The sequence below is a fragment of the Poecilia formosa genome, unplaced genomic scaffold, assembly GCF_000485575.1.
Source record: "Poecilia formosa unplaced genomic scaffold, Poecilia_formosa-5.1.2 Scaffold94, whole genome shotgun sequence".
NCBI lineage: Eukaryota > Metazoa > Chordata > Actinopteri > Cyprinodontiformes > Poeciliidae > Poecilia > Poecilia formosa.
This window is the reverse complement of record NW_006800033.1, coordinates 2,097,369-2,121,504: the sequence shown is the minus strand read 5'-3', so window position 1 is coordinate 2,121,504 and position 24,136 is coordinate 2,097,369. Positions and strand designations below refer to the sequence as shown.

The following is a 24,136-nucleotide window of genomic DNA, read 5'->3' as shown; positions in this document are numbered from 1 at the left end:
TGTCATTGTGATTCTATTATCACGCTTGTAACAAAAAATTCCACTAAAACTTCAAATATCTTTATGATATTTAATGTTTTCGTTCAAATATGCAACTGCATGAGTTAGAATTTAAGACACAAAAGACCAGGGCAATTCAAAAAGTTCTCTCAGCTTGACATCTAAATTTACCATTTGTTTCTCTACACCTGATTTCCTCTCTTCATTTGCTAATTCTTACATCTGTACCTCCATCTGGCCAGAAAAGAATGAATTAACCTGTGAGCGAATAATCATTCGTCGCGAGAGCGAGTCGCTCAGCTCCGATGGAATTTACACAGTTCCCACAGTAATTCTGAAATAATTTGAATCTGAATAACGCAGGGCAGAATAATCAACAAGTAATGAGAAATAAAATTGGTCATCTGCTCACATCTTTCACTATATCAGCTTCATCAACAGGCATGACTGCTCCCTTTCATTCCAAACAATCATCTTTAGAGGTCAGTCCCCCTTCTGTGCAGTTAATTTTGCCGAGAGGCATGAATGTTTCAGTCAGTACTGTATTGCTCATCACTCCGGAGACACAAAGGCCAAATAGCAGCCTATTCTGGTCTTCCTTTGTGGCATAAATGCAAATGTGATCTTGATTGGGCTTTTCTTTTTCATTTTTTACTGAATTATCAGAGTTAAAAATCTATTTAGGGATAATCTGATTTCACTTAAAATGATCATTTATGACTAATTGGAACCAGTTTGCTTTTCTGAGGAATGAAAATGTGCCAATTAAACCAAGAGACAAGAATTCATTTAGAAAATGAAACAAACTAGGGGAGTGCTTGACAAAGCCATTTAGAAGTTGTTGTTTTTTAATGATCTTTTAGCTCCTAATAAATAGATTTTTCACTGCAAAATTGTTTTTCAAAAGCAACATTTGACCTTTGATTCTCTTCTGAGGTAGAAACACAAAAGGAACAACGACCAGCTGCAATGTTCCAAAAACGCCATCGACGCGGATGCTTAGAGGCACCAGATGATCCTAATCTGAGAAATATGTTGATCAGCAAAATCTAATGTTGATAATAACAATTTGAGGATTCACAATATTTTTTTGCATTACAGTATTAAGTGTATTTGGACAGCCTGCGTGTGGACCACAACACAGACCACAGCCAGATGGGTTCATGGTTTGTTATGCAACAATGAAAGCCTAGTAGCTGTTTGGGGTTCCTTTGCATGAATTATTGCACCAATGCAGCATGGCATGGAGGAGATATGCCTACAGCTCTGCTGATGTGTTAAAGAAGCCCAGGTTGCTTTAATAGCGACCTTCATCTCAACTGCATTGTTGGCTCAGGTATCATTCATTTTCCTCTTGACAAAACCCCATAGATTCTCGGGAGAGGGTATTGGTCAATCAAGCACTGCAATACATGCTCATTAACCGGCACCTTGGGCAGTGTGGGCAGGTGCCAAGTCCTTCTAGAAATAAAAACAGCATTTCCATAAAGCTCGTCAGCAGAAGCATCTTAAATTTCCTGGTGGACAGCTGCTCAGACTTTGGACTGTGCAGCAGTCACACAGGACTTTAAGGAACTTCAATTCAGTGGCCCAAAACTCTCCCTCCAAACTTTGGGACTTTAATTTCTACATGAACTGCAAAATTTACTTTCATGCGAAAAAAAGAGTCTTAACGAATAAGCTACAGTCCGGTCTCTTTTCTCGTTTGCCCAGCATGAAAGGCACTTTTGACCTTCAGGAGTGTCTTGACATAAGGAATAACTCAGGTGTGGCAAAATGTTCTGAATAGTGAGCCATGGTTCTTCAAGCACAGTCCATGCTTTTTAAAACTGCCCTAAACTCTTTGCTTCCTAATCCCCCTAAGGCTGTGTGTATCTCTGTTACCTGTGCACCATGTTTTTACAAGACATTTTCCTTCCACTCAACTTCCCATTGATATGCTGGTAAACAGCCCTTGGCAATTTTTCTAGTGGCCTGCAAGATAGCTATCAACTCAGCTGTGTTTCCCATGATTGTGTAGATTGCTTTTGAGGAAACATCTTTTTTCAAGTGGTTTATGAAATATTTCCAGTGTTCAAAGTTTCTGAAACTGAATGTTGCGCTTTCCTAGCCGTAATCTCAAGAAAATTTTAAATTAAAGTTTGACATTTGTCACTCATGTATGTATGTAAAACAGGGTTTTATTTTGGTAGAATTGTGAATGTGAAGTTTGCCTAAATTTGTTTCTTTATTCTTTGAGTTTGTTTGGTGTGGTCAGAAAATTGTTTCTCCAGACATTTATTGGTCTTTTAAGTTCTGCTATGCTGTGCTTGACAGTTGGTGGTTACCATAGTAACCGGTAACTGATAGCTCCTCCCCTTTTGCTCTTGCTGTCTGTTATATTTTATAATCAGCTGTTTTCTTTACAAGTGTTATATTTTAACATATAGACAAATTGGATAAAATACAGTGTTTCATGAATAATTTTGCTATGTTTTGTATATGTTAACTGTTATCATTATTGATGTTACCCATTTTAGTTATGTTAATTTTACAAATGTTAAATGCTGATAACTGCTCATTGGGAGCGATTGCTTAGTAGTTCGTTTCGGGTTATTTATTTTATTTTATTTAATGTATAGGAGCAGAAGCTGCTGGATTGACATTAACCACTGACTCTATTTCCTGCTTGTTAGAATAAATACAATGAACCTGAATGTGTCTGTGATTAAGTCAACCTATATGGAGAGCTTTCCATAAACCTATTGTACCAGAGACAAAAATATAAGGTTTACATATGTAATCAATTAAAATAGGTTTTTGAACTGAACTGAAATTAATTTATATTTTAATGATATTCAAATTTACTGAGACACAAGTGTAAAAAAACTTTTAATTGTTCTTGAAGTTGCCTTTTCTTTATGCAGCTAGGATAGGCATTTATTAAATGGTAAATAAATTATTCACATAAATAAAATGTGGAGAGCTATTAATGCCAAATGGAAAAAAAATAATGCAAAAAATAGTCATATAACAGCAGAAACTATTATCCAGGTGTTCAACTTTAATTGCATAAACAAACTTGTCATTATTTTATCACATCTTCTGTTCATTAATCATTTATGTGGGGAGGAAAATAAAAGTAAACTTGGACTATTTTCTGAAGTGTTTTGGCAGTCACTGAGGTAAAATTTAAGGATAAATTAAAATTCAACAACTTGGATCTGGCTGTTTCTCCTGTCAAGACAGCAAAGGTGTACAACACACATATGCATGCAATCTTTACTGTCATTCTACTTTCCATTAGTCACATAGTACATGACACTTAGAAATTAGTTTTTCCCTTCGTGAGCTCTTTGCAACAGAACAGCTGAACATGGCTGGAAGTGCAGAATCTTACAATAAACATCCGAGCTAAACGACTTTCTGCATCAAAGCAAACAGTAAAGAGAGACTCTGGAACAGCTACTGGGGGCAATAATAAGAAAAATGCTCTTGAGTAATCTCACTGATTCTTGCATAGGTTTTCATTTTACTGATTAAGTGCTGCTACTGCGTTAGGTTTGCAGGGAACGGAAGCACATTACGGTCTTTAATATGCTTGCATTTGTGCCCGGAGCAGCAAGCCTCACTGATGTCTCAACACTGCCATCTTTTGATAACAGCCACTAAGTAAAGCTCTTCATGTTCAAACAGCTCACTGATCAGAGACACAGAGAAGCACTTCAGCAAATGTGCCAGTCATGAGTTAAATAAAGGACAACAAATATCACTTCACGGGCTTCCTGTACATTCTAGCAAGGAAATATCTCTCAGCTGAATCCTTTCTGCTGGCGTCTGGCTTTATGGTCCGAACACTGCTGAACACAGATGAGAGTTTCTCCTGGAGGTGATGGGAAAGAACCCCGTCCCAGTATTTGCAGAGCAGAGAGCCTCCAGGCAGCAGAATCTTCTCAGCCAAGTCTATCAGAGACAAACACATGGTGATCAGTTTCTCTTGGTCCATGTCTCTGAAGCCGCTGGCGTTGGGCGCCATGTCGCTCAGGATGACATGAGCTCGGCCCCGGGGGAGGAGCTCCTGCAGCTTGCCGTGCGTGGCGGGGTCGGTGACATCGTGATTGGAGAGGAAGTGGGCCCCGTCCAGGGGTGGTATGTTGAGCAGGTCGATGCCGATGACTGTTCCACGTGGCGAGCCTTGATCTAAAACGACAGCCACCGGAACAGTTCATCTCCCTTCTACATGTCTTATCTGTTCACACAAACAACAGCCTGTGGCAAACTGAGCGATTAAAAAAAAAATAACACCAAAAACAAAAAGCAGAAGAAATAGTTGGCCCTCTTGTCATCTTTGATATCCCTTTAGTTGTCTCTGATTCTTATACATTTTTCAAAGACGAACTTGATGTTAACATAGGAATACCGCACTAATGTTTTTACAAGTTACGCATATTTCAAATAAATAAAGTGACAAATTAAGTTAAATTTCCTTTCCCTTTTTCCAAACCAAAGATTGACTGATTAATGAGATTTAAACTCATCTTTTAGACTTTAAACATGCTTTATCTGTGCAATCCATCACAATCATTAACACATCTGCCTTTTTTTTTCTTTGGACAAAGTTACATGTTTGGTGGGTGATGATGTAGGACAAACTTATAATATCCATCTTCATTTACAGCAGCATCATTAGACAGCAATAACCTCAATGTGACAAGGATAACTAAGGATACTGATTAATGTTCGGATTAATTACGGGTTCTAAAACAATGAAACACTCAGGCCTGCATAATAAATGTGACAGTTTACTATAAGACAATAACCCTTTTTTTCTGGCTCATGTGGCAGAACATTATTCTCAAGAGGATTTGATATTTATCCACTGACTAATATGTATTTATTGCTAAATCTTTTGGAGTTACTAATGCATTGATTATGATTCTACACGTCAATACCAATTTCTGGTATTTTTTGTTAGCTGGCTTGCTGATTTTAATTTTGAATCTTTCACATTTTTCTTCTGTCTTGTTTTTTTTTTTTTTTAAAGTACAGTAACACAAAAGAATAAGATATTTGTGCACTATAGCAAACATTTTATGTAACCTTATTAGACTTGCCAACATGCACAGGTCTGGCTCTCCAGGCAAGTCCACCTTGAAAGTTCCAGATGCTAAAACTAGTCTCCAAAAGCCCAGAGATGTCATGACGGGACCCACAGAACGTGCTAAATTTGATCTTGGCAATGCATTAAAAAAAAAACAAAAAAAAAACATTTGTTGTGTTCTATGTTACAGCAGTATAGACTGGCATAAAAGGCAATGTTATTTTGTGATAAGCTAAATTATTAGCAGTTATAAACAAAAAACAGCTGAAAAAGCTCCAAACTGCTATGCATGTAAAAAGCATGACAAAGCATTACATAATTGTAGTAATATTTTTATTATATTCTGTACTGTGGCTTAGTTCTACCTTTAATGTTCTCAGTCAAGAATGCAATGTGGCTCTTCTAATGACATAAAATTAGAAAGATAAACTAACTAATCAATTGAATCTAAGAGTTAGTTTAATGATGCGTGGAGATTTCGTTTTTTAATGACAATTAGAGATTTGATGTGGTAGCTGAACCCATGTGAATGAAACCTGTCATGTCTACCTGTCCCAGCAGAGTTGATCCTTTGCACAGCCACTTGGCTCCATGCTCCAGGTGCAGCACCGCAGTCCACCACGCTGTATCCGGGCTGTAGTAGACGGAACTTGTCGTCTATTTCCAAGAGTTTGAAGGCGCTTCTGCATCGAAAGTTTTGAGCGTGTGAAGCTTTGACATACGGATCTTTCAGCTGCCGCAGCACCCAGCGCTGCTCTGTTGCAGTTTTCCCCTTCAGCTTCTTCGTTACACTCAGCGAGCAGTGAAAACATCTCCTCTGAACAGAAAATATCCACATTTGGCTTATTCTACTATATCTATTCCTATTTCATCAACTGCGCTTGCGTGAAACAGAGTTCTCAACGTGTGCTACCTATTTGGGTCCCCTTTATTTTTGAAACAGAACGTGAAAACATTAGTTCCTATGTTTAAGCAAATTCATCCCGTGCATTAAATTTACGTTCATTTAATTTTCATATTTTAATTGTGTGCATTTATTATCAAAGACCTTAATGTACATGGTGAATATCTACATATTATGGATTGCATTCTCAAAAAAGTAACATTTGATGAATAAATAAATAAACATCTTACTTTTAAAAATAAACTCACTGTTTGGACAAAGTACCACTTGTTAGGATACTTGCCATTCACTGAATAAATGCTATTTCATCACAGAATAAATATCAAGTGTATGGCTTCTATTGTACCTAACAATTTGACATTAGGCTTTGTAAATTGTCTGTAAAACAAAGTGTGCCACTGAAAATTGATTTATTAGTGGCAAACGTGTCCTCATGATTTCTTTATAGATTAAATTTATTTTAATTTGTATTTTAGTTCTTATTGGTTCTGTTATTATTACAATCTATTAAAATATCAAAACATGAAATAAGACAGTGAATTTTGGGTGTTAGGACAACTGCTTAGCAAAATATGGCAGCATCAAGTTTCTGAAATAAGAAAACGGGACAACAAAAAATCCTCACTTTTCTAGTCGGACATGTTTCAAAGTAACACTTACAAACAGACCCCACAACCAAACGATGGGCCACATGCGTTGAATCTGAGTTCAGTCAGACCGATCCTTTTGTATACAAATCTTGTTATCATGTGACGACATCTGCATTCTCCACGCGGGAGTTTTTCGTGAGGTGGACTGTTTTCTTGACTAAAAGGTACTTGTTCGATCTGATCTTGTTCTGCAATATTTAATGATAACATTGGTTAGCACCCCATATTGCAGCCACTGTTGCTTATTGCTCATTGTGTTTTGTTTTTTGTTTGTTTTGTTTTTGTTGTTGTTGTTGTTGTTTGTTTGTTTTTTTCTGTTGCTCAGAAAGTTCTTTCTTTCTCTCAGGTTAAGATGTTGACCTCCAAGCTGCTCACTCTGGTCCTGGTGATCCAGCCAGGTAGAGTGTTGCTGGGCATGAAGAAGAGAGGCTTTGGTGCTGGCAAGTGGAACGGATTTGGGGGCAAAGTTCAACCTGGAGAAACCATCGAGGAAGCAGCTAGAAGGTATTATAAGAAAAAATATTTATTTAATTTAAGGTTAATGTTGTGGTTTGTGTAAAGCATAGGATCTAATCTAAATTATTGCATCTAAATTAATAAGCAGACAGCTGTTCAATATTTGTCCAAAAGTATTTTTATTACAGGTGTAAAATAGAGTTAACAGATTTCAAGTCCAAGTTGATCCAGTCAGATTCAGACAATCCAGTAATAAAAAAAAAAAAAGTCCATCTTGAAAAACCAACAAATTGCTTCAATTTTTGATGAAGCACAAAGCCTCAGTAGAGAGGAACATCTCCCTTTCAATGAGCAAACTCCTTCAGAACCAGGCTCAGGGTGGATGGCAATCTACAGCTCCCTGATGGGATTGAGTAAAATGGACAGTCTTTAAAATTTTAAAAGGGGAGGCATAATTTTGGTGTGCTTGCAAAGCACAACTCTGTTTTACATTTTTGGGATCACACATTCAGTATATTTACATTTAAAAACAAAGGGAGTGGGAGTAAGCTGTTGAGACAGAAAAAAGAATTGCGAATGTTTTGCTAGAATAAATAAAAAGAATAAACGTTTTAGTCGGGACAATATGTTATTATTCCAGAAGTGAAGGAGCAAAGCCCTGAAGGCATTTAGGCCCACTCCAAAACTGTCTCCAAACAAACAGAGAAAACTGCTTTGTGTGCAGGGGTGTTTAATAGTTACATTATTCATAATATGCAAATATATTTCACTTCTGTGTTGTCGAGCATCTGTTCTCAGTGCTTTTGAAATGGAAAATGCAAGTCTCCCTGTCGCATTTATATAAGTTTTTGTTTGGGCCACAGTTGGCTCCCAAAGCTTCACAAAGTTAAATTTGAAAACCGCCTCTGGAATCAAGCTGTGCACATTCAAGAAAAAGTGGCAGTAGTTGTCATCAAAGAGAAGTAGCACATTTTAAAACACATTGGATGTAATTTATCAAAATGGACCCAGTAAAATAGCAAAACTGTGTGCTTGACTTTTAGTTTGACAGAGTAGGGTATATTTAGCATTTAAAAGAGAATGAATTTTTAGATGGCTTTCACTAGGCTCCCGTTTCTCAAAAATAGAGATGTTGTACTTGACACGAAATGTGGACTATTTATAGGAATAATTGTTGGTCATTTAAAACCTGACCTTTAAATGTGCGTGCAAATGCGTGCGGGATACGTCATACTCCTTGAACTCTAAAGTACTGCACTGAACAGATTGACAAAAAAATAAATATATATATCCACAAAAGAACATCGTCTCATTTATCGTTGCAGTACAATAAAGCCATACACTCAACCTATATTGCACACCGCTAGAGAAGAACTATCTAATCCTGGAGCAATAGCTTTGTGGATCAAACTATTTTTTTTTTTATCCATAGCGATGAGTGGCAGCTAAATTAAACCTATCATCAAAGCCAGTGCCATTGCAATAACAATGCAGGTCAGCTCGACAGTTTTGAATCCTGGGATATGTCTGTGGGAAATCCGGGATGCAGGCATTCAAGACAAGAGACAGTATGGGGTGTTCTGTAGAAATGAGTCACATCATTTTGGCATGTTCAACTTTGCACAATACAGTGCTGGACAGGTGACCTTAACTTGATGCACCGCAGCTATATTAACTGCTCTGAGACTGTCAGCCATGGTAGACATGGCTGTCAAGGCCATGTCTACCATGGCTGAAATATTATTCATAAATAACATAAGAAGATTTCATAATTGTTTTGGTTTCTTCAACTGGTGGAAATCAGGACATCCAGATAAAGTGATATCATATAAAATAATAGTGGAGTTTCTGAATTTCTTGATCAGTCTTTTAGGTTTCATGCATATAGCCTTCCCTCGTATTCCCATGTGTTCTACTAAATCTTTAGGCTGTTTTAGTCTCAATATGAAAGTGCACTTGCACAAATACAACCAATCATATTTTTTTTATTCTTCCCTTTAGGGAACTTCTGGAAGAAAGTGGCCTCACAGTGGACGTTCTGGACAAAATTGGAAATATCAAATTTGAATTTGTTGGAGAAACAGAGATTCTTGACGTCCACGTCTTCAGAGCTGACAGATATAAAGGTGAACCAACAGAATCAGAGGGTAAGACTTTCTCTAAAGAAACCAAAGCAGATTACTTTAAAAAAGTAGAAGTTCATAAAAGACTGGGGGAATAACCTTTTTGAACACCATTCCAAGTAATAGAGGTAAGAAAAACCAAAATGTTCCCATTTTGGTTTCAGTTCCTTTTAAACATGACTTCCTTTTAATGTTATTACTAACTCATAGTCTCAATCACAATTTCTACATGCTTGTAAGGTTGAGAGGCATGTTGAGGTCTGGATTTGAGTCTTTTATGACCCTTCAAAGTTTAAAGTAGTCACAAAAAGTTAGTGAAGATTCAAGTAGGCATTCCAAGCTTGCTAATGTTACGCAGGCACAATCCAGGTTCATCCCTTGATGAGTTAACTACCTGTGTTTTGCTTGTATGATTCATGGGGGAAATAATTGTGTTAATATATTGAGACTAATCTGAAAACTACTTAAAAACCAAACATTTTGAGAAAACGCAAAAGAAAAAAATCAATGCAAACAGGTCACGTAGCACAGAATATTTTCAAAAACTTAAACCATTCAATCTGATACCACACTCTTTACAGTTCCCTACAAGAACAGTGATTGAATTAAAGATGCTCACCAGAGGGGGGAAGGAAGGAAGCATTAAAATGTGTCAATGCACTTTTAAGAGGAAAGAGGGGATTGTAGCAAGATCAAATACTTGGCAGTTCTGTTTGCTGTGTAAGAAATAAGTCAAGGTCAACTATGTGGAGACCAAACATACAAAGACACAGAGAAGCATAGCTCCTGATGTAATCAGACGTAACACTTTAAGTAAAAAGTCTGGAGGGTAATCGAACTCAAAGTCCAGAAATTGAAGGAGAAAAGAACATTTCAAGTATGACTAATTAAAAAAAAAAGAAGTGCATGATTTTTTTTTATTTATTATTATTTTAGAAAAAGCAAATGGGTATTGAAAGCTATTTGAGGATTTAAATAATTCACAGGCGTTTGTTTTGATAATAAAATAACTTGGTCATTGCCAAATTTAAGTCAACTGTGGTACATCCCATCTTTCAACAGCTTGAAGAACCATCTTAAGCAACTTAAATACATTTCCTCACGATTGTTGTGGAAACATTCTTGCCCACCAATCTGTATATGGTATTGCAGCACTTCATTAAGTTTGACCATTGCTCCTACTTCAGCATTTCAATCTGGTTGAGGTCAGAACATTAGGTGGGTCATTGCAACACCTTGATTCTTTTCTTTTTTTCACCCACTCTGTTGTAGATTTGCTGTTGCATGGTCCAATTTAGAAGAAGCTTGATTTGTCAGATAGCTACAAATTTGACTCTAGAATACTTAAGTGTAAAAATGACTTTGTCGTCTTCTCAGTGACTGCAAGACATCACCATACTTTACAGTTGTATGAGGTGTTTATATTTTTTTTATCTTTTGCTTTAGTTTTGTTCAGCCATCTGTACATTAATCAGCATGTATCTGAAGAACACATTTGAGTTGTTCGGGTTTGATTAATTTTTTCATGTCTTGTGTTTTATAGAAATGAGGCCTCAGTGGTTTGACTGTGACAAAATCCCTTTCGGTCAGATGTGGGCCGATGATGTCTTGTGGTTCCCTTTGTTGCTACAGAAGAAGAAATTTGTGGGATACTTCAAGTTCCAGGGTGAGGACGTGATTCTCAGTCACAAACTGGAGGAGGTTCAGGAGCTTTGATGTCAAACCTTGCAGTGTTTTATGTGTGGGACCATGAGGAGGAAAATAAGGTGTTTAAATTTTGACACTTATTACTGAAGGTAACTGATGGTGTCCACTGTTCATTTAGTGAAAGGAATGAGATGATCATTTTGATAGGAAGAGGAAGCATTTACTGTACACGCTTTTCAACTGTAACAAGTGGGATTAAACATTTTTTTCTGTAACCCGTCTCATTGGATGTTTTCTTGAGAAATATCACCAAGTTAATCAAAGCAGCAGCAGCATGTTGAAAGCAAGTTTATTTCTGAACTAACAAAATTCAGCAATATGTATTCAGTACAATATATAGTTTGCTTTTAATACAAAATATAGAGTTTTGTTTGAGTTTTGTACTGGGTTTAATATTGTTGGTTGTTAAACTTGGTCCTGAAAACAAATGTGTGTATGTATACAATATATTCACAGTCCTGGCAAATATAGGTTTAAAATAACTTACATTCAGCCACATGTTTGTTGGATGTTATTTTGAGGTCCATCCACATATTTAACTCGGAGTCACTCCGGAATGTTAACATTACATCCAGTCGACAGAAACATGTTTGAAAAAGTAAGTTAACTTTAAACCTACATCCACTAGGGTTTCATACTTGTGCATCCCATTATTACTGGTGTGATTAACAGGCATTTCTAGTGTATAATTCTCTTTTTTACACCCAGATTCATTAATCGTGATCGTCAATTCTCCTTTCAATTTGTTTATTAAAAACATAAAATCTTTTGATACATATAATCTTATGATAATATAGGGCTTGCAAAAGAAAACCGAGTTCAAAATTGAATCAAATACAGTGACAACCTAAAGTTAGAGGATTAAAGACCCATTACAGTAGTCAAAAATTAAAGGTGTGTTGTGAATGAATTAGAATAAGCCTGGTTTCCTGTTTCAATATGTTGAGCTGAATTGTCAAAGAAAATTAGCAAACGTTAATTGCAAAACTGCTTTTGGAGTGCCTGCAACCTTTGCCGTTTCCAGATACATAATGACTAATTTTCAGCTAAGTATTCATAAAGTATCCTTTGGTTTATTTGGAGAGTCCTTTATTTACCTGAAGTAGTTGTTTAAAATATGTTCTTGTTTCTAGTCACATGTCCAAACACAAACAGAACACACACACACACAACAAAGAACAGAATTGTTGAGAATATAAACATTGCAGGTACATATCATTTGTACAGCAATACGTGTCCCATTTTCATCTTAAAAATGAATGCAATTAATCTAAAATAAACAAACATCTAGAAAGACTGAAATCTCAGTGTCAGCATGTTAGTGTCCAACTTCTGAGAAGCTGTAAACAGATCATTTTGTATCAGAATGAGTGAGTGTTAACCATTTTAGATCCCATTTATAATAACACCTGGTTACTGTGCTTACATCTGTAAAAGCTGATTCTGAAATGAAAACATCACAGAACACAAATTTGCATGGGGTTAATCACAGCAGACAGTAGAAACCATCTTACTGAATGGAAATGAGAACAGTTGTGCCTAAAACATTTTCAGGCATTGAGCTCACAGAGCTTTTCATTTTCCAGTTGGTGATCTTCATCTGTAGGAGTGTTTATCTTCTGCTTTGCAATGCTTTTTCAGATTGGAGGCTTCAGTCCGTTATTACTGCCAAAGAGACACCCGAGCTTAGGTTGGAGTTCATTCCACACATCACCCATCTGATCAGCAAAACAGAAAAAAGAAAACAAGTTTGTCTTTATGTAAAATGAATATTTTTGCTATACAGTTCCATAACCAAATGATAAAAAACTTCAGGTCTGAAAAAACCCTAATCCAAAAATTCCACCGGACTTAAGTATAAAAAAAAAAAAGACAGACTATATACACATATATAAAAATGAAAAAGGATACCTTTTTTAAAAAAACAGAAAAGGTGGACATGCTGTATGTGATATGCACTTTTTTTTATGGGAAATATACGGTAGCTCTTATCCATCCTTCAGTATTAGCTCTTTTGTCAGACTTTAGGAGCCAATCTAAAACTATATTGGACATTCCCACTGAAGAGGTGCTGAGTCGACATCAAGGCGAGCTGGAGGAAAACCCATTTCCATACAGCCTTACCTCTCTGTGTCCTTGGACCTGGGAGTTAACGAAAGCCCCAAGAATGTTGGCGGTGATTGGAAGGTAGGTGAAGATAAGCTGTGTCTCTTGATGAAGGCAGAACAGGGAGAAATAGTTGCGGAGCTCCATGGTCTGGATGGCACTTTCTTGCTATTAAAAAGAATTGTGCCAAAATAGAAAACTGATTATTAATGTCAAATGATGATGAAAAGAAAATGCAAACAAGAGGAACCTATTATCTTTTTGTTATGAAAGAACTTTCTTTCATAAGACGCGTCCCCCAGACGATTAATCTTGGAATGCACAGTGTCTGGACTTTTACTTTGCTTGTGAAATGCTTGCCTTTTTTACTTTTATTTGACTGAATACATTACATTTTGCAACTTCTTCCCTTGTTTAGAATTAAAGACTTAAACTTTTTTTATCTTTCATTTTGCTTTTTCATTTCCTGTTAAGCACTTTGAATCCCCTAATGTAATATTGGTGCTGTGTAAATAGCCTTACCTTTTCCTAAAGTTTTTCCATTACACAACAGTTGTTAGGAAAGGATATTCTCGATGCTCAAGGTCATTTTGGCAGTACGGTAGGATTGGTACTTCTAAAAATACTGAAATGTTCTCTTTTTAACATATTTCAAGACAAAAAAAATAATCATATTTGACAGGTGAAGCTAAGTAAAAAGGGCAATTACATGCAAAAATGGAGCTCCTAAAACCCACCAGGAGTCCAACAAAACAGGATTTGTAACGTAGGAATGTTATGGCCTGCAGAAATCACAAAGTCAGCTGACTTGACAGTTGTTCAGCAGGCAATCTTAGACAAAAACAATACAGCGCAAAGTTAATTAGTAAAGAAGCTGGCCATTTTCAGAGTGCTCTGTTAATGAAAAGTTGAGTGGAAGGAAAAAACGGGTAGTAGCAGGGATTATAGCAGCTGTGCCTGGAAAGGATTCTGGAGCAAAACCCAGTCAAGAGTTTGGGACATTTCACAGGATTTGGACTTAGGAGCCACCACACACAGATGTATCAGAGACAATCTACCAGGACATTTTAAAGCACCGTTCCTTCTGCAGACACGCTTTAGAGGCTGAGTCCATTTTTGAGTAGAACATTGCACCTCTTCATTCCACACAGTCAAAGGTATAAATACCTGCTTTCATAACCATGGTATCACAGTTTTTGATATAGAATCTAACATCTGTTGGCCAACATGTAATGTTTCTAAGAAACATAAGAAATGTTAAGGCCATGAGCCTCAAATCTTAAAAGAAAGAAAGCACTTCTATCACTACTGAAATAAATTAACTAAATAAAATGCTAGAGCATTTGATAAGTCAAGAAATGCCAAAATATAGGGAACAGTTTTGTATGTCCAAATTACATGTTTGTTTCCCCTAAAGTGCAATTTGTTTAAGGAAATGAACTGAAAAATGTGTTTAAATGGCAAACACGGACTAAGCACATTGGCTGCATTCAGAAGATAAAAAAAAAACACCAAGAAAATGAAAGTATAAAAAAAGTTAATTACCTTCTTAACACAGACTCAGCTTTGTACCAGTGTCTGAAAATGTGTTTTTAGTCTGCAAATGAGTCTGTGATTTACCACATTAAATTAAATGTGTTCAAAGGGTTTAAAGAGGAGACTCTATACGTTTTGAGGATTATCCAGTCTGAGTGAGAGTGTTTTTGTGCATGAAAAAGGGTGTTAGGAGTTAAAAGGACTGAAGTCCACATCACAGCAGCCTGCCCCAGCTCTGAATCCCAGCTTTGCTTCCCAACAGCACCATTGAATGTATGACAAGGTCACCTTTCACCATGACAGTGCTTTCACTGCCATTTTAATAGCTTATGTCACGACTCAGATAAAGCAGCTTTTGCAAAGAAAGTTTTATAATTAGGCAAACAAAATGAAACTGAAAGAACAATCACCTGAACGATTCGCGACTCCAGCTGCTCTACAGAAGCCTGCTCTTTGGACTGAACAGTGGCACTCATCATCTGCCTTTTCATCATGCTGTACTTGTGCAGCGCTTTTTGGTGCTCGTGAAGCACGCCCTTTTCATGACGCTCGCAGAGATCCTAGAGGGAAAAAAGAAAGAAAGAAAAAAAACAAAAAACAGGCAGCAGTTCTTACTGATTGACTGAAAGTGGCGGGGTGATGCACTTCACCACGACATTATGTAACAGATGAGTGACAGGAGAAGCATTGGGACAAAAGTATGGATAACTTAAAGTACTTTGACAAACAAGAGCTGCAATTTTATAAATCCATGTAGTTGAAAAGCATTCCCAGAAATAAAAGTTCTGTTCTTAAAAAGGAGAAACTTAAAAAAAATAATAATAATAACATACTGTGGGCTGCTAAAGATTTTAGGAGGAGATAATGGGAAATAATTTTCAAACTTTTTTCACCTTTATCATGGCATTTAGCTTGCACAATGCAACTGCCAAACATGTATGGGAGATGAGTAATAAAATAAAAATAACCATGTTGCGTAACTGTGCGCACCTTTGAACAAATACTTAAAAATTACTATTCAACTTCTGCAATCGGTCCTCTTGAGTTAACACCTGTATTTAAGTGCAGCTGAACATGAGATGAAGTTATCGTTCTGGGATTTTTGACATTTGCATCTTTTAGTAAAAGTCGCAATTCACAGAGGCAGGAAAAGATGATTCGAAGTTGACAAATGTGTCAGTCAGGAGAGTCATACAAATGCAGAACTAGATAAAAACAATTGGACATAAATGTGAGACAATTAAACAACTGAGATATTCCAGAAACTCTCCAAAATTAATTAGATTAAAAAGAAGACTAGACTGAAGGTAGATATTAAGGCAACAGCAATGGTAAAAACTGGAGGCATTTCCAACAAGTTCTGGTTCTCCATATTTCTGAACTAAATTGTGTTGCAAGACATAAGACTTCTACAGAAAATATCCTAGCTTTGCTAACATCTTCTAAACCTTAAGAAATAATGTGTTAAAGTTTGGTTAAAAAAAAATGCATTTTTGAGCTGCAATTCCAAATTGCTTAGAACAAAAAAAAATATTAGTGCATTAAAAAAAGAGCATCATATCCACAGTGGAAGCACCATTCAGTGGAGTAATTTGGCTCAAATACCAGTCGGTTTTTATCTCCATGGATCTGCTACAAAAATAAAGATAAGGGCACATCTCATTTTACAGGAAGTTAAAGTTCAAGTGTTCTCTCCAAACAATGAAACAGTGTTACGTTTTTTGGAAGGAGCTAAATGAGATTTAACTGTTGAGAGGCTTCCTGCATGTCCAAATGGTAATATTAACAACCTAGTTACTTCAGTGGTAATTGTCTGCAATGCTTTCAACATGCAAATGTTTGTTACTGTAGAACAGTTTAGTTTTGGAGGGTCTTAAGCCTATTTTCTAAAGATTGATACACCAATGATTTCTTTATTAGCATCGTTGCTGGTAGCTTTCCCTCGTGGCATTATGGTAACCAACTCATGAATGCCCTTACTTACATCTACATTATCATGGATTAAAAGAATTTTTCACAGTCTAGACATACCACATTCCTGTCTCAGCACAAAAGAAACGAAAGTCAAGCTTGCTCACTCTGTATGACTGCAGCAAATCTAGGAAGAAGTTCAGTTTTTCCACAACGTCGTCCTGCTCCCGTCTGCCCTGGAGACATGAAGAGAACAACATTTATCACCAAGTTTTAGTTTGGGGAAAAACACAGCGGGCATGCACTCAAGGTTGTACCTGCTGAGCGGCTTTGTCGGATAAAACTGCAAACTCCTCCGACAGGCTTTTCAAAGACTGACGCAGGGTTCCCCAGCTGCTTTGGGAGGAGGCCAGGGAAGGAAGAGGCGACGCATCTGAGCCCAGAGCACTGGCGAAAACATTAATATAAGAAAAGAATAAAATATTGCAGGATCCAGGCTACTCCGGATTGAATCCTTCTGCAAAAGCCGTAAATCCTACAGGATGATTAACTGTATATCCTTCATAATAAAAAATACCTGAGCTCTCGACCAAACTGGACCAGATCAGTTGAATTCTCCATTGAGCGCTCGGCCATTTTTTCAGCTCTGTCCCGCAGCCTCTGGAAGCTGTTGTGGATATTTTTAATCAGCTCTCTGCTCGTTGAGAACTGAGCCTGAACGTCTGCTGGGAGATACTCCTGCAAAACAGGTCCGACAAAATCTCCTCCATTGTGTTCACAGGTTGTAAATGAAAGTAAGAGCATAGGAAAAAGTGCGCCAGAAGTCACCATATCCATGACAAACCTTAGCTTGGGTTGCAATCCTGTTGGTCATAAACTCGTCACCCGTTTTCTTGCAAGTGTCACGCAGCTTGGTCTGGACATCCTGTTTGTGAAGCAGGGTGACGAGTGGGTGAGTGGAAAAGGACAAAGTGTGAATCAAACAGGATGTGCTTTGCTCCCGTGAAGATAGTGCTTATTGTGCAAGAAAATGCTTGGAAACATACAGAGCCACTGTAGGTGAGAAAGGTCTTGACCAGCTCATCCTCGGAGAAGAGGGGGTGGCGAGCCACCAGGTTAATAAATCTGCTCAGAGCTCGTCTTCTCCCTTCAATGAACTCACGCTCGGACATAGAAGTTAGGACTGTGAATAAAAGAAAAAAAAAAAACAACAAATATCTGGAGGTTTACTTTAGAAGTGTGCAAAGGCAACATGACTAGAATAGTTTAACTCGAGCGTCAAGTGCTCGTAATCCCATAAGGCTGATCTAAATGCAGAATATTCCCCCTGTAGTTTCTTAGATCTCAGAACATATACTGTTGGCTAGAAAATGGTCACTTAAGACCAAAAATCTTAGACCAAAACTCAGTCTTACAGTTCTTCTTTGTCATGGCCACACACAAAGAAGAGTTGCTAGAGATATCATTATCCCTGACCTTTTAAGTCTTTAAAAAAAAAAAAAAGATAAAAATGGTTTAGTGTAGAAGAGAACCATCGAAAAATCCCCGGGGAGGCAGCTGGGGCAGTAATCAGGGGGCATACAGTGAGTCATATCAACACTGAGGGAAATTACAGAAGCTGTCTTCGAAAGCAACATCACAGCTAGAACTAGCATAGATCCAAGCACTCGCTTAAGAATTAATCTCAAGAGATTATTAAACCCGTTGTAGTTAAATCACCAAAACAACATCATAGTGTTTAACTGAGAAACGATGCCTCTTATTAGTCTTTTAGAAGCACTTGTGCACATGAAAATGAGGGGGCAGGGAGAATAAGTGATAACAGAAGTATACATTTGGATTAATCTGTTACTAATCCCTTCCCTTCCTCCTGTTGGATATGAAATGCTCTCCATACAAACAGACTGATGGGACATAAGGTAACACAAACAGCCTTAAATAAGTACACAGCACAACCACATAAAATTTGTGCCGATTTGTCAAATCATTTAAAATTTGTCAGCAAATATTTCTGTTTAAATGAACAGAAATATTCAACAAGTTTCACAAATCTGAACAACAAAAGCTCCATGTGTCAGAATCAAAAGAGGAGCAGAGATAAAGTTATCAGAATGATACATTCAAAGAATCTATTTTTTTTGTAAAACCGTGGCTAAACACCATGAATCATTTTTGAATAACACATAATTATCACTAAAGCTTCAAGTCTTCAGGAAGTGAAAGAAGCTAAATTTATGCATCACTGGTTTATGTCTCCGTTACGCAAAAGCTTTAAAGAACCAAATGACTAGAAAAAAAATCCTTACAAGTCTTTGTCTATTAGAAAAAAAAAAGATTTTTAAAAGCTAGAACTTCAACCTAAATTATCTCAAAACAAATCAAAACTTTATGACATTTTGACGCAGAACACAAATCTGGTAAATAAACAAAACAAACAGAGACCCAACAGTGCAGTCTGCACAGAAACCTACCTCCCTTCAGCATCCGTTTGGGTGGCAGTGCCGGAACCACTCTGTAGGCAAATTTCTGCAGCAAAACTTCGTGGAAGACGTCGAAATCACTGTACCGCCTGTATACTGACATTTTATAACGCTAAAAAGTAAAAACGATGAAACTGAATTACAAAATGGGTAAGAGCACAATTGATTTTGTCTGTTCTGATGTGGATTTGTCCAAACTACTTGATAAAAAATAAAATAGTGGAGTAGTTTCAACATGATACTGTAGCATGTTGCAGATATGAATTTCCTTGCCTGGCTGGTGACCTGGTACTCCACATGCTTGAGGAACAGGCCCTTTTTCTCCGGAATCAGCTCCACATGGACTGTATCTTTGGTGAGAAGCTGTTCAAATGTCTGCGAAATGGTGAGCACATCGTCTTGAGCCGGCTGCATCCTCAGAGCGCTCAGTTCCCTCGGCTCTCCGAGTTGGGGTTTTGGCAACTCTGTAAATCACACATTTCAGAGCTAACATTTGTTCTCCGTGATTGAATCAATACTTTAGGAGTGACCGGAATTTCAAAACCGTTCAGAATGCCTTTTTTTTTAATTTCCTGAGCAACCTTTTTTTTTTTCTCCCCAGTTTGTCTCTATAAAAGTGCTCTTGACAGTAATCCATGCAACCTTTTATGATTCCTCCCAGGACATTCCAAGACAGCTGTGCATAAAATTTAATTTACTGAGGCAAACTCAAAGAGAGTCCTGGCGCAGAACAGGAAGTGGCATGAAGCAAGTTGCCATGCTGCCCACACCTGAAATAACAAAACTGGATTCAACACTAAAGCCTGCAGAGGGATCTAAGTCAAGTCTGCATAATAGTTACCTTTAGGAAAACCATAAAATATCCCTCTATCATCATCCCACAAAGAGGGAGGGAAAACACAACACTTAAAAATACAGCAAACTGCAAAATATATATACATTTATAACCTTTAATGTCTGCATAGTCTGTCATGCAAAGGCATTTACTTTCAGAAGACACTGGATTTGTACATCAAGTACATCTGTGCATTGTCTAAATAAAGCTGTTCTGTGAAGGCCTTTAAATCCTTTGAAAATATATTCAACAATACTTGAAAATGTATGTTTGCAGATACTCTCCCCCTAGCCTGGGCTATTTGTGAAGAAGACTGTGCAAACATTTCTGCGCAAGACATTTTCATCCACTTTTCAATAAACATGCCTTGTTGTTCTCTCATATAAAGTACATCAAAGATCCAGGTTGTAAAATACAAAAGTTAAAAAGAGATATAATTACTTTTGTAAGCCACTGTAACCACAGACTCCCAGCACATGTTGCGGTTTTATCCCGTATAAGAAGTAATAATGGAGCATAATAAATGTGCATCTAAAAGGCTTTTCTAAAACATTCCCAAACACACATTACTTGCTAACTTGCAGTAAAGTTGCTGCTGAATTTATGCTACTGGTAAAAGTATCGAGAAAAACTTCCAAGAGAGCTAATAAAAGAGTGACATTTGCACCTTGCACGTGAACAGATGATGCATTTCTGAGGCCATCTTTGGACACCAAGCTACTCATTAAGCAAAAACCCTTTACTTTTCTGCTGTCACTGCAACACAGTCACTTACCATGTATGAATAGTTTGGGACTTGGTTTTTTCCCTTGCTGGGCTAGAGCAATTAAAGCTAGCGCTTTGTAGAGGGTGAGCTTAGTGAGGAATCCATCTGTACAGTCAATATGCTCAGCAATCTGGAAAAAAAAAAGGTGGACTGTGACAATATAAAAGAGAAGGTCAACATTTTTCAGTCTGAGATCCAACTTTAACTGTGGTTTGCATTCCTGTGTGCACAAAGCTCTCACAAGACACAAAGCAAATGATATGCTACAAAAGGTCAGAAAAAGGTGAATGGCGCCTCCAGGGAATTCATCCAGCTACATCCCTACTAAATATTTCATCTTTAATTTCCAACAAAAGACACTTAAGCTTTCTGCCTTCTCAGCATCTTGAGGAACTCCTCACCTGGCTGAGAGCCGCCTTGGAGAGACCGGTCCTTTCCAGGAGGCGCTTAAAAACGTCAGCCTGCACTCTCTCATCTGTCCTGCAGCAGATGGCCTCATGCACTTCTCTGTAATAGGCAGGAACTGAACCTAAAAGGGGAACAACACCTGCATAGCATCACATCCTCCTCAAAATTAGAAATATTCCATTAACTGCACAACACCCAGGAGGTTACTTTGCATAACATGACATCAATAAAAGACAAACTTTCATTTTGAAAGGGATAGTGACGTCATGTGACTGTCTTTTCTTTTATGCGACTAGAACTTTTATTTGCTCCATTTTAAAATGACAAGGATGGACTTAAATTGAGAGAATTAATAAGTTGCAAATATTTAAAGAGATTAAAAAAGAAGAATGCCTTATGTGACATTTTAAGCAAATCTTTCAAGACACACCTGACCGGATTTCAGGAAGGAGGGGAAAAAACAACGACTTGTCCTGATCTTTCTGGTCATGGTTCAAGAAAGGAGCATCAATAGTTTGCGGGGGGATAATTGAGGACATGAATGAGAGCTTTTGAGATGGAACAACTTGCTTCCGATCGGTCACTGAAAACTTCTCATGAGGTGAGATCAAATCGCGATCTCAGCGTGTTGTAAGATCCTTGCGTTTTGACGCGCGAGTTTCGCAAATACACCGAGAAAAGTCACATAAAGTCACATGGAAATCACTGACTCAAGAGAGAGTCAAAAAATGTTTTCACACGTTACCTTCATTGATCTCTCCTGCCATAGCTCTGGGTGTCATGTGAGCACAAGAGCACCTCCATGTGATTTCCTGCAGAGAAGGAAAAACAAGTAATTTGCGTCTTAAAGTTGTAGTGAACCCTGGTTGAAGTCCAAATCCTGATGAAGTGAAGCCAGTTGCCACCTACACGCTGTGGAAGCTGGCGGTGCCACGGCAGCTACACCACTGAGGGGATTTTTAAAGGTTTTGGGGGCGTGAATATGCGAGTTTATGTCTCGGTTTCGTTAAACATTACCTAATTGCTTTATATAGTTTATATTCTACCAAAAAATAAATAAACCATGAGTGGTTTTACATATAACTTCTTATTTCCTGGTCTCACCAGTGCATGTTTATTTGATTTAATCTCTGTTCCTCAATCTCCAAAAATATGCATGCATAACAAATGTTGCATTCACGTACACCTCGTAGATAATTATTTTTTCTTAAGATGTGACAGCTTTTAAGACAGAGTTCAATGCAAATCATCCCTTTATGTGAACTTTACCAAGAATAATTAAGAGTTTAATTAATTAGTGTTGGTCAGTTCTCTGAATGCAAACATCAGGTGTATTCATCTGAATATTTTATCACGAATAAAACTTTCTGATGTCTAACCCTTTTTTGGTATAGACTCAGTGAGGAAAAAAAAAGTAAAAAAGAAAAAAAAAAGCTTATAAAAATGTATTTAATGCCATTTTCAGTAGTAGGAGAAAGACGTAAAGTGATCAACAGTGTCCAGTTTGTAGCACTGCCACAGATATTGCTAGTTAAACTGTCCTTTTTATTAAAAATAAAGTTTCAACACTGAAAGATTTAGAAACTTTAGCAATAGTCAGTAAACATGCTGTGTGAAGAGTGAAGGGCTCTGTTGTGAACATATAAAACAATGTGTTGATTATTGATTATATTCTGGATTTAACAGAGAACAAATGAAGTGATTAAAAATTGAAACAATATGATGTCTCCTCTTAATTCTCATGAAATCTCTTGCTGCAAATTACATTAGAAAAAGGTTTATTGATTTTCATTGGGTTTCCTGATTTAAAAAAAATTAAAATTAAAAAAATATAAATAATAATAATAATAATAATAATAATAAGAGAATAATAATAATAATAATAAGAAGAAGAAGAAGAAGAAGAAGAACAAGAAGAAGAACAAGAACAAGAACAAGAACAAGAAGAACGTTTAAAGAAACCAATGCATGGAGTTTGCCTGCCTCACTCTTTGACAGTGTGCTTTTAGTTTCGGCAACATTGCACAGATGAAAAATGGATGTCGGAAACCAGTTTAACACTTAATTTAACTGGTGAAATAAACACTAGGGGTGTTAATGTGTAGTTCTGAAAGTCAATTTTATGCAATGCAGGAAAAATGCCTGAATGGAAAAGTCATACAGGCGTTTGTCTTCAGGAGACCCTTGTAGTGTAAAAACTGATTGTATTTGTCAGATTTCAATGGCATCAACAACAATATGTTCTTTAGCTGAGGCATGTAATTAGAATTTCTGGAGAAATTTAGAGTATTCCAGGAGTATATCAGTTTTGTTCAACAATTGCTCAACTAAGGTAATTTTTTATTTATTTATTTTTCATTTTTTGTATTTCCATGAATGATGAAATAGTGATTTAGACATGATGTCATTGGTTTTCCATGTCTGTAAAGAGTAAAATTATGCCTCCATATAAAATCCATAAATTACCATTCAAGTCAAAAGATGATGACTGTAAATGTTACGTTTGAAGGAAATGGCCAACTGAAATATTGCATTTATAAAAAATTATATATTTTACATTGATTAAACGTTGATATTTTTATCTCCTTCTATAATTAAAGAAAAAATGACAGCCTATTTGCAGTCTACCTTCGTCGCTATAGCAACCATTTTATACACGCTAAATGTGCAATCAAAATTTCCTGAAATTTCAAGCAGTAATGGCATTCCCGACACTCCATGAACCTCACGTTGCTTGAACGCCAACTCGCCAGTAGATGTCGCTGCAAGATCCCTTTTCACACCGATGATGATGATGTGGTTTTGTTGAGTTCTGGCCGGGGTTGGGTTGAACTGCCAGCTGGGGGACTGTCGTGAACAGTCGCAGCGTTGGCTTCAGCCTCCTGCGCTCAATTCCTAGCTGGATGGAGAAGTCGGTCTGAATGAACAGAGAGAGACATCTGCGCTGGAATAAGTGTGGAAAAGATTAATTAAGAGACCGGAGAACCGACAAATCTGGACGAAAAGAAGTGCCGACCAGAATGCCAACTGGAACAAAAGAGACTACTTCTTCTTCTTGTCTTCCGTCTATCGGTGAACAGAACTAACTAGCAGCTAAAAGCTAGCTAACCTACATTGCTGTCTTAACTAGCTCTGAAGACTCGGTTGCTTTTGTTTTTTCAATAAAGGCATATT

At 37.2% G+C, this 24,136-nt stretch overlaps 3 protein-coding genes across 5 annotated transcripts; 1 reads left to right on the top strand and 2 right to left on the bottom strand.

Moving 5' to 3' along the window:
- Nucleotides 1–2,892: 2,892 nt before the first annotated feature.
- On the bottom strand, nt 2,893–6,038 carry mrm2 (mitochondrial rRNA methyltransferase 2). Its single transcript, XM_007558205.2, has 2 exons — nt 5,630–6,038; nt 2,893–4,179 (listed from the first exon to the last, which is right to left on the bottom strand). Exons 1-2 carry the CDS (start codon nt 5,916–5,918, stop codon nt 3,749–3,751), a joined length of 720 nt encoding a protein of 239 aa, XP_007558267.1. The 5' UTR covers nt 5,919–6,038; the 3' UTR covers nt 2,893–3,748.
- Nucleotides 6,039–6,632: 594 nt separating this feature from the next.
- Nucleotides 6,633–11,135, top strand: nudt1 (nudix (nucleoside diphosphate linked moiety X)-type motif 1). Of its 2 annotated transcripts, none has more exons than XM_007558203.2 (4): nt 6,633–6,798; nt 6,981–7,138; nt 9,092–9,237; nt 10,757–11,135. In XM_007558203.2, the coding sequence occupies exons 2-4, from the start codon at nt 6,987–6,989 to the stop codon at nt 10,927–10,929; spliced, it is 471 nt and encodes a 156-aa protein (XP_007558265.1). In that variant the 5' UTR covers nt 6,633–6,798; nt 6,981–6,986; the 3' UTR covers nt 10,930–11,135. The 2 variants fall into 2 exon arrangements, with proteins under 2 accessions (XP_007558265.1, XP_016529889.1); XM_016674403.1 differs by having other exon boundaries at nt 6,960–7,138.
- A 518-nt stretch (nt 11,136–11,653) lies between these two features.
- On the bottom strand, nt 11,654–23,783 carry snx8a (sorting nexin 8a). Of its 2 annotated transcripts, none has more exons than XM_007558202.2 (14): nt 21,872–22,089; nt 21,708–21,774; nt 20,956–21,083; nt 20,564–20,684; nt 19,227–19,417; nt 18,945–19,065; nt 17,520–17,656; nt 17,318–17,398; nt 17,051–17,211; nt 16,791–16,920; nt 16,641–16,709; nt 14,973–15,122; nt 13,045–13,194; nt 11,654–12,638 (listed from the first exon to the last, which is right to left on the bottom strand). In XM_007558202.2, the coding sequence occupies exons 2-14, from the start codon at nt 21,742–21,744 to the stop codon at nt 12,558–12,560; spliced, it is 1,557 nt and encodes a 518-aa protein (XP_007558264.1). In that variant the 5' UTR covers nt 21,745–21,774; nt 21,872–22,089; the 3' UTR covers nt 11,654–12,557. The 2 variants fall into 2 exon arrangements, with proteins under 2 accessions (XP_007558264.1, XP_016529888.1); XM_016674402.1 differs by lacking the exon at nt 21,872–22,089 and adding an exon at nt 23,692–23,783 and having other exon boundaries at nt 11,988–12,638.
- Nucleotides 23,784–24,136: the final 353 nt, after the last annotated feature.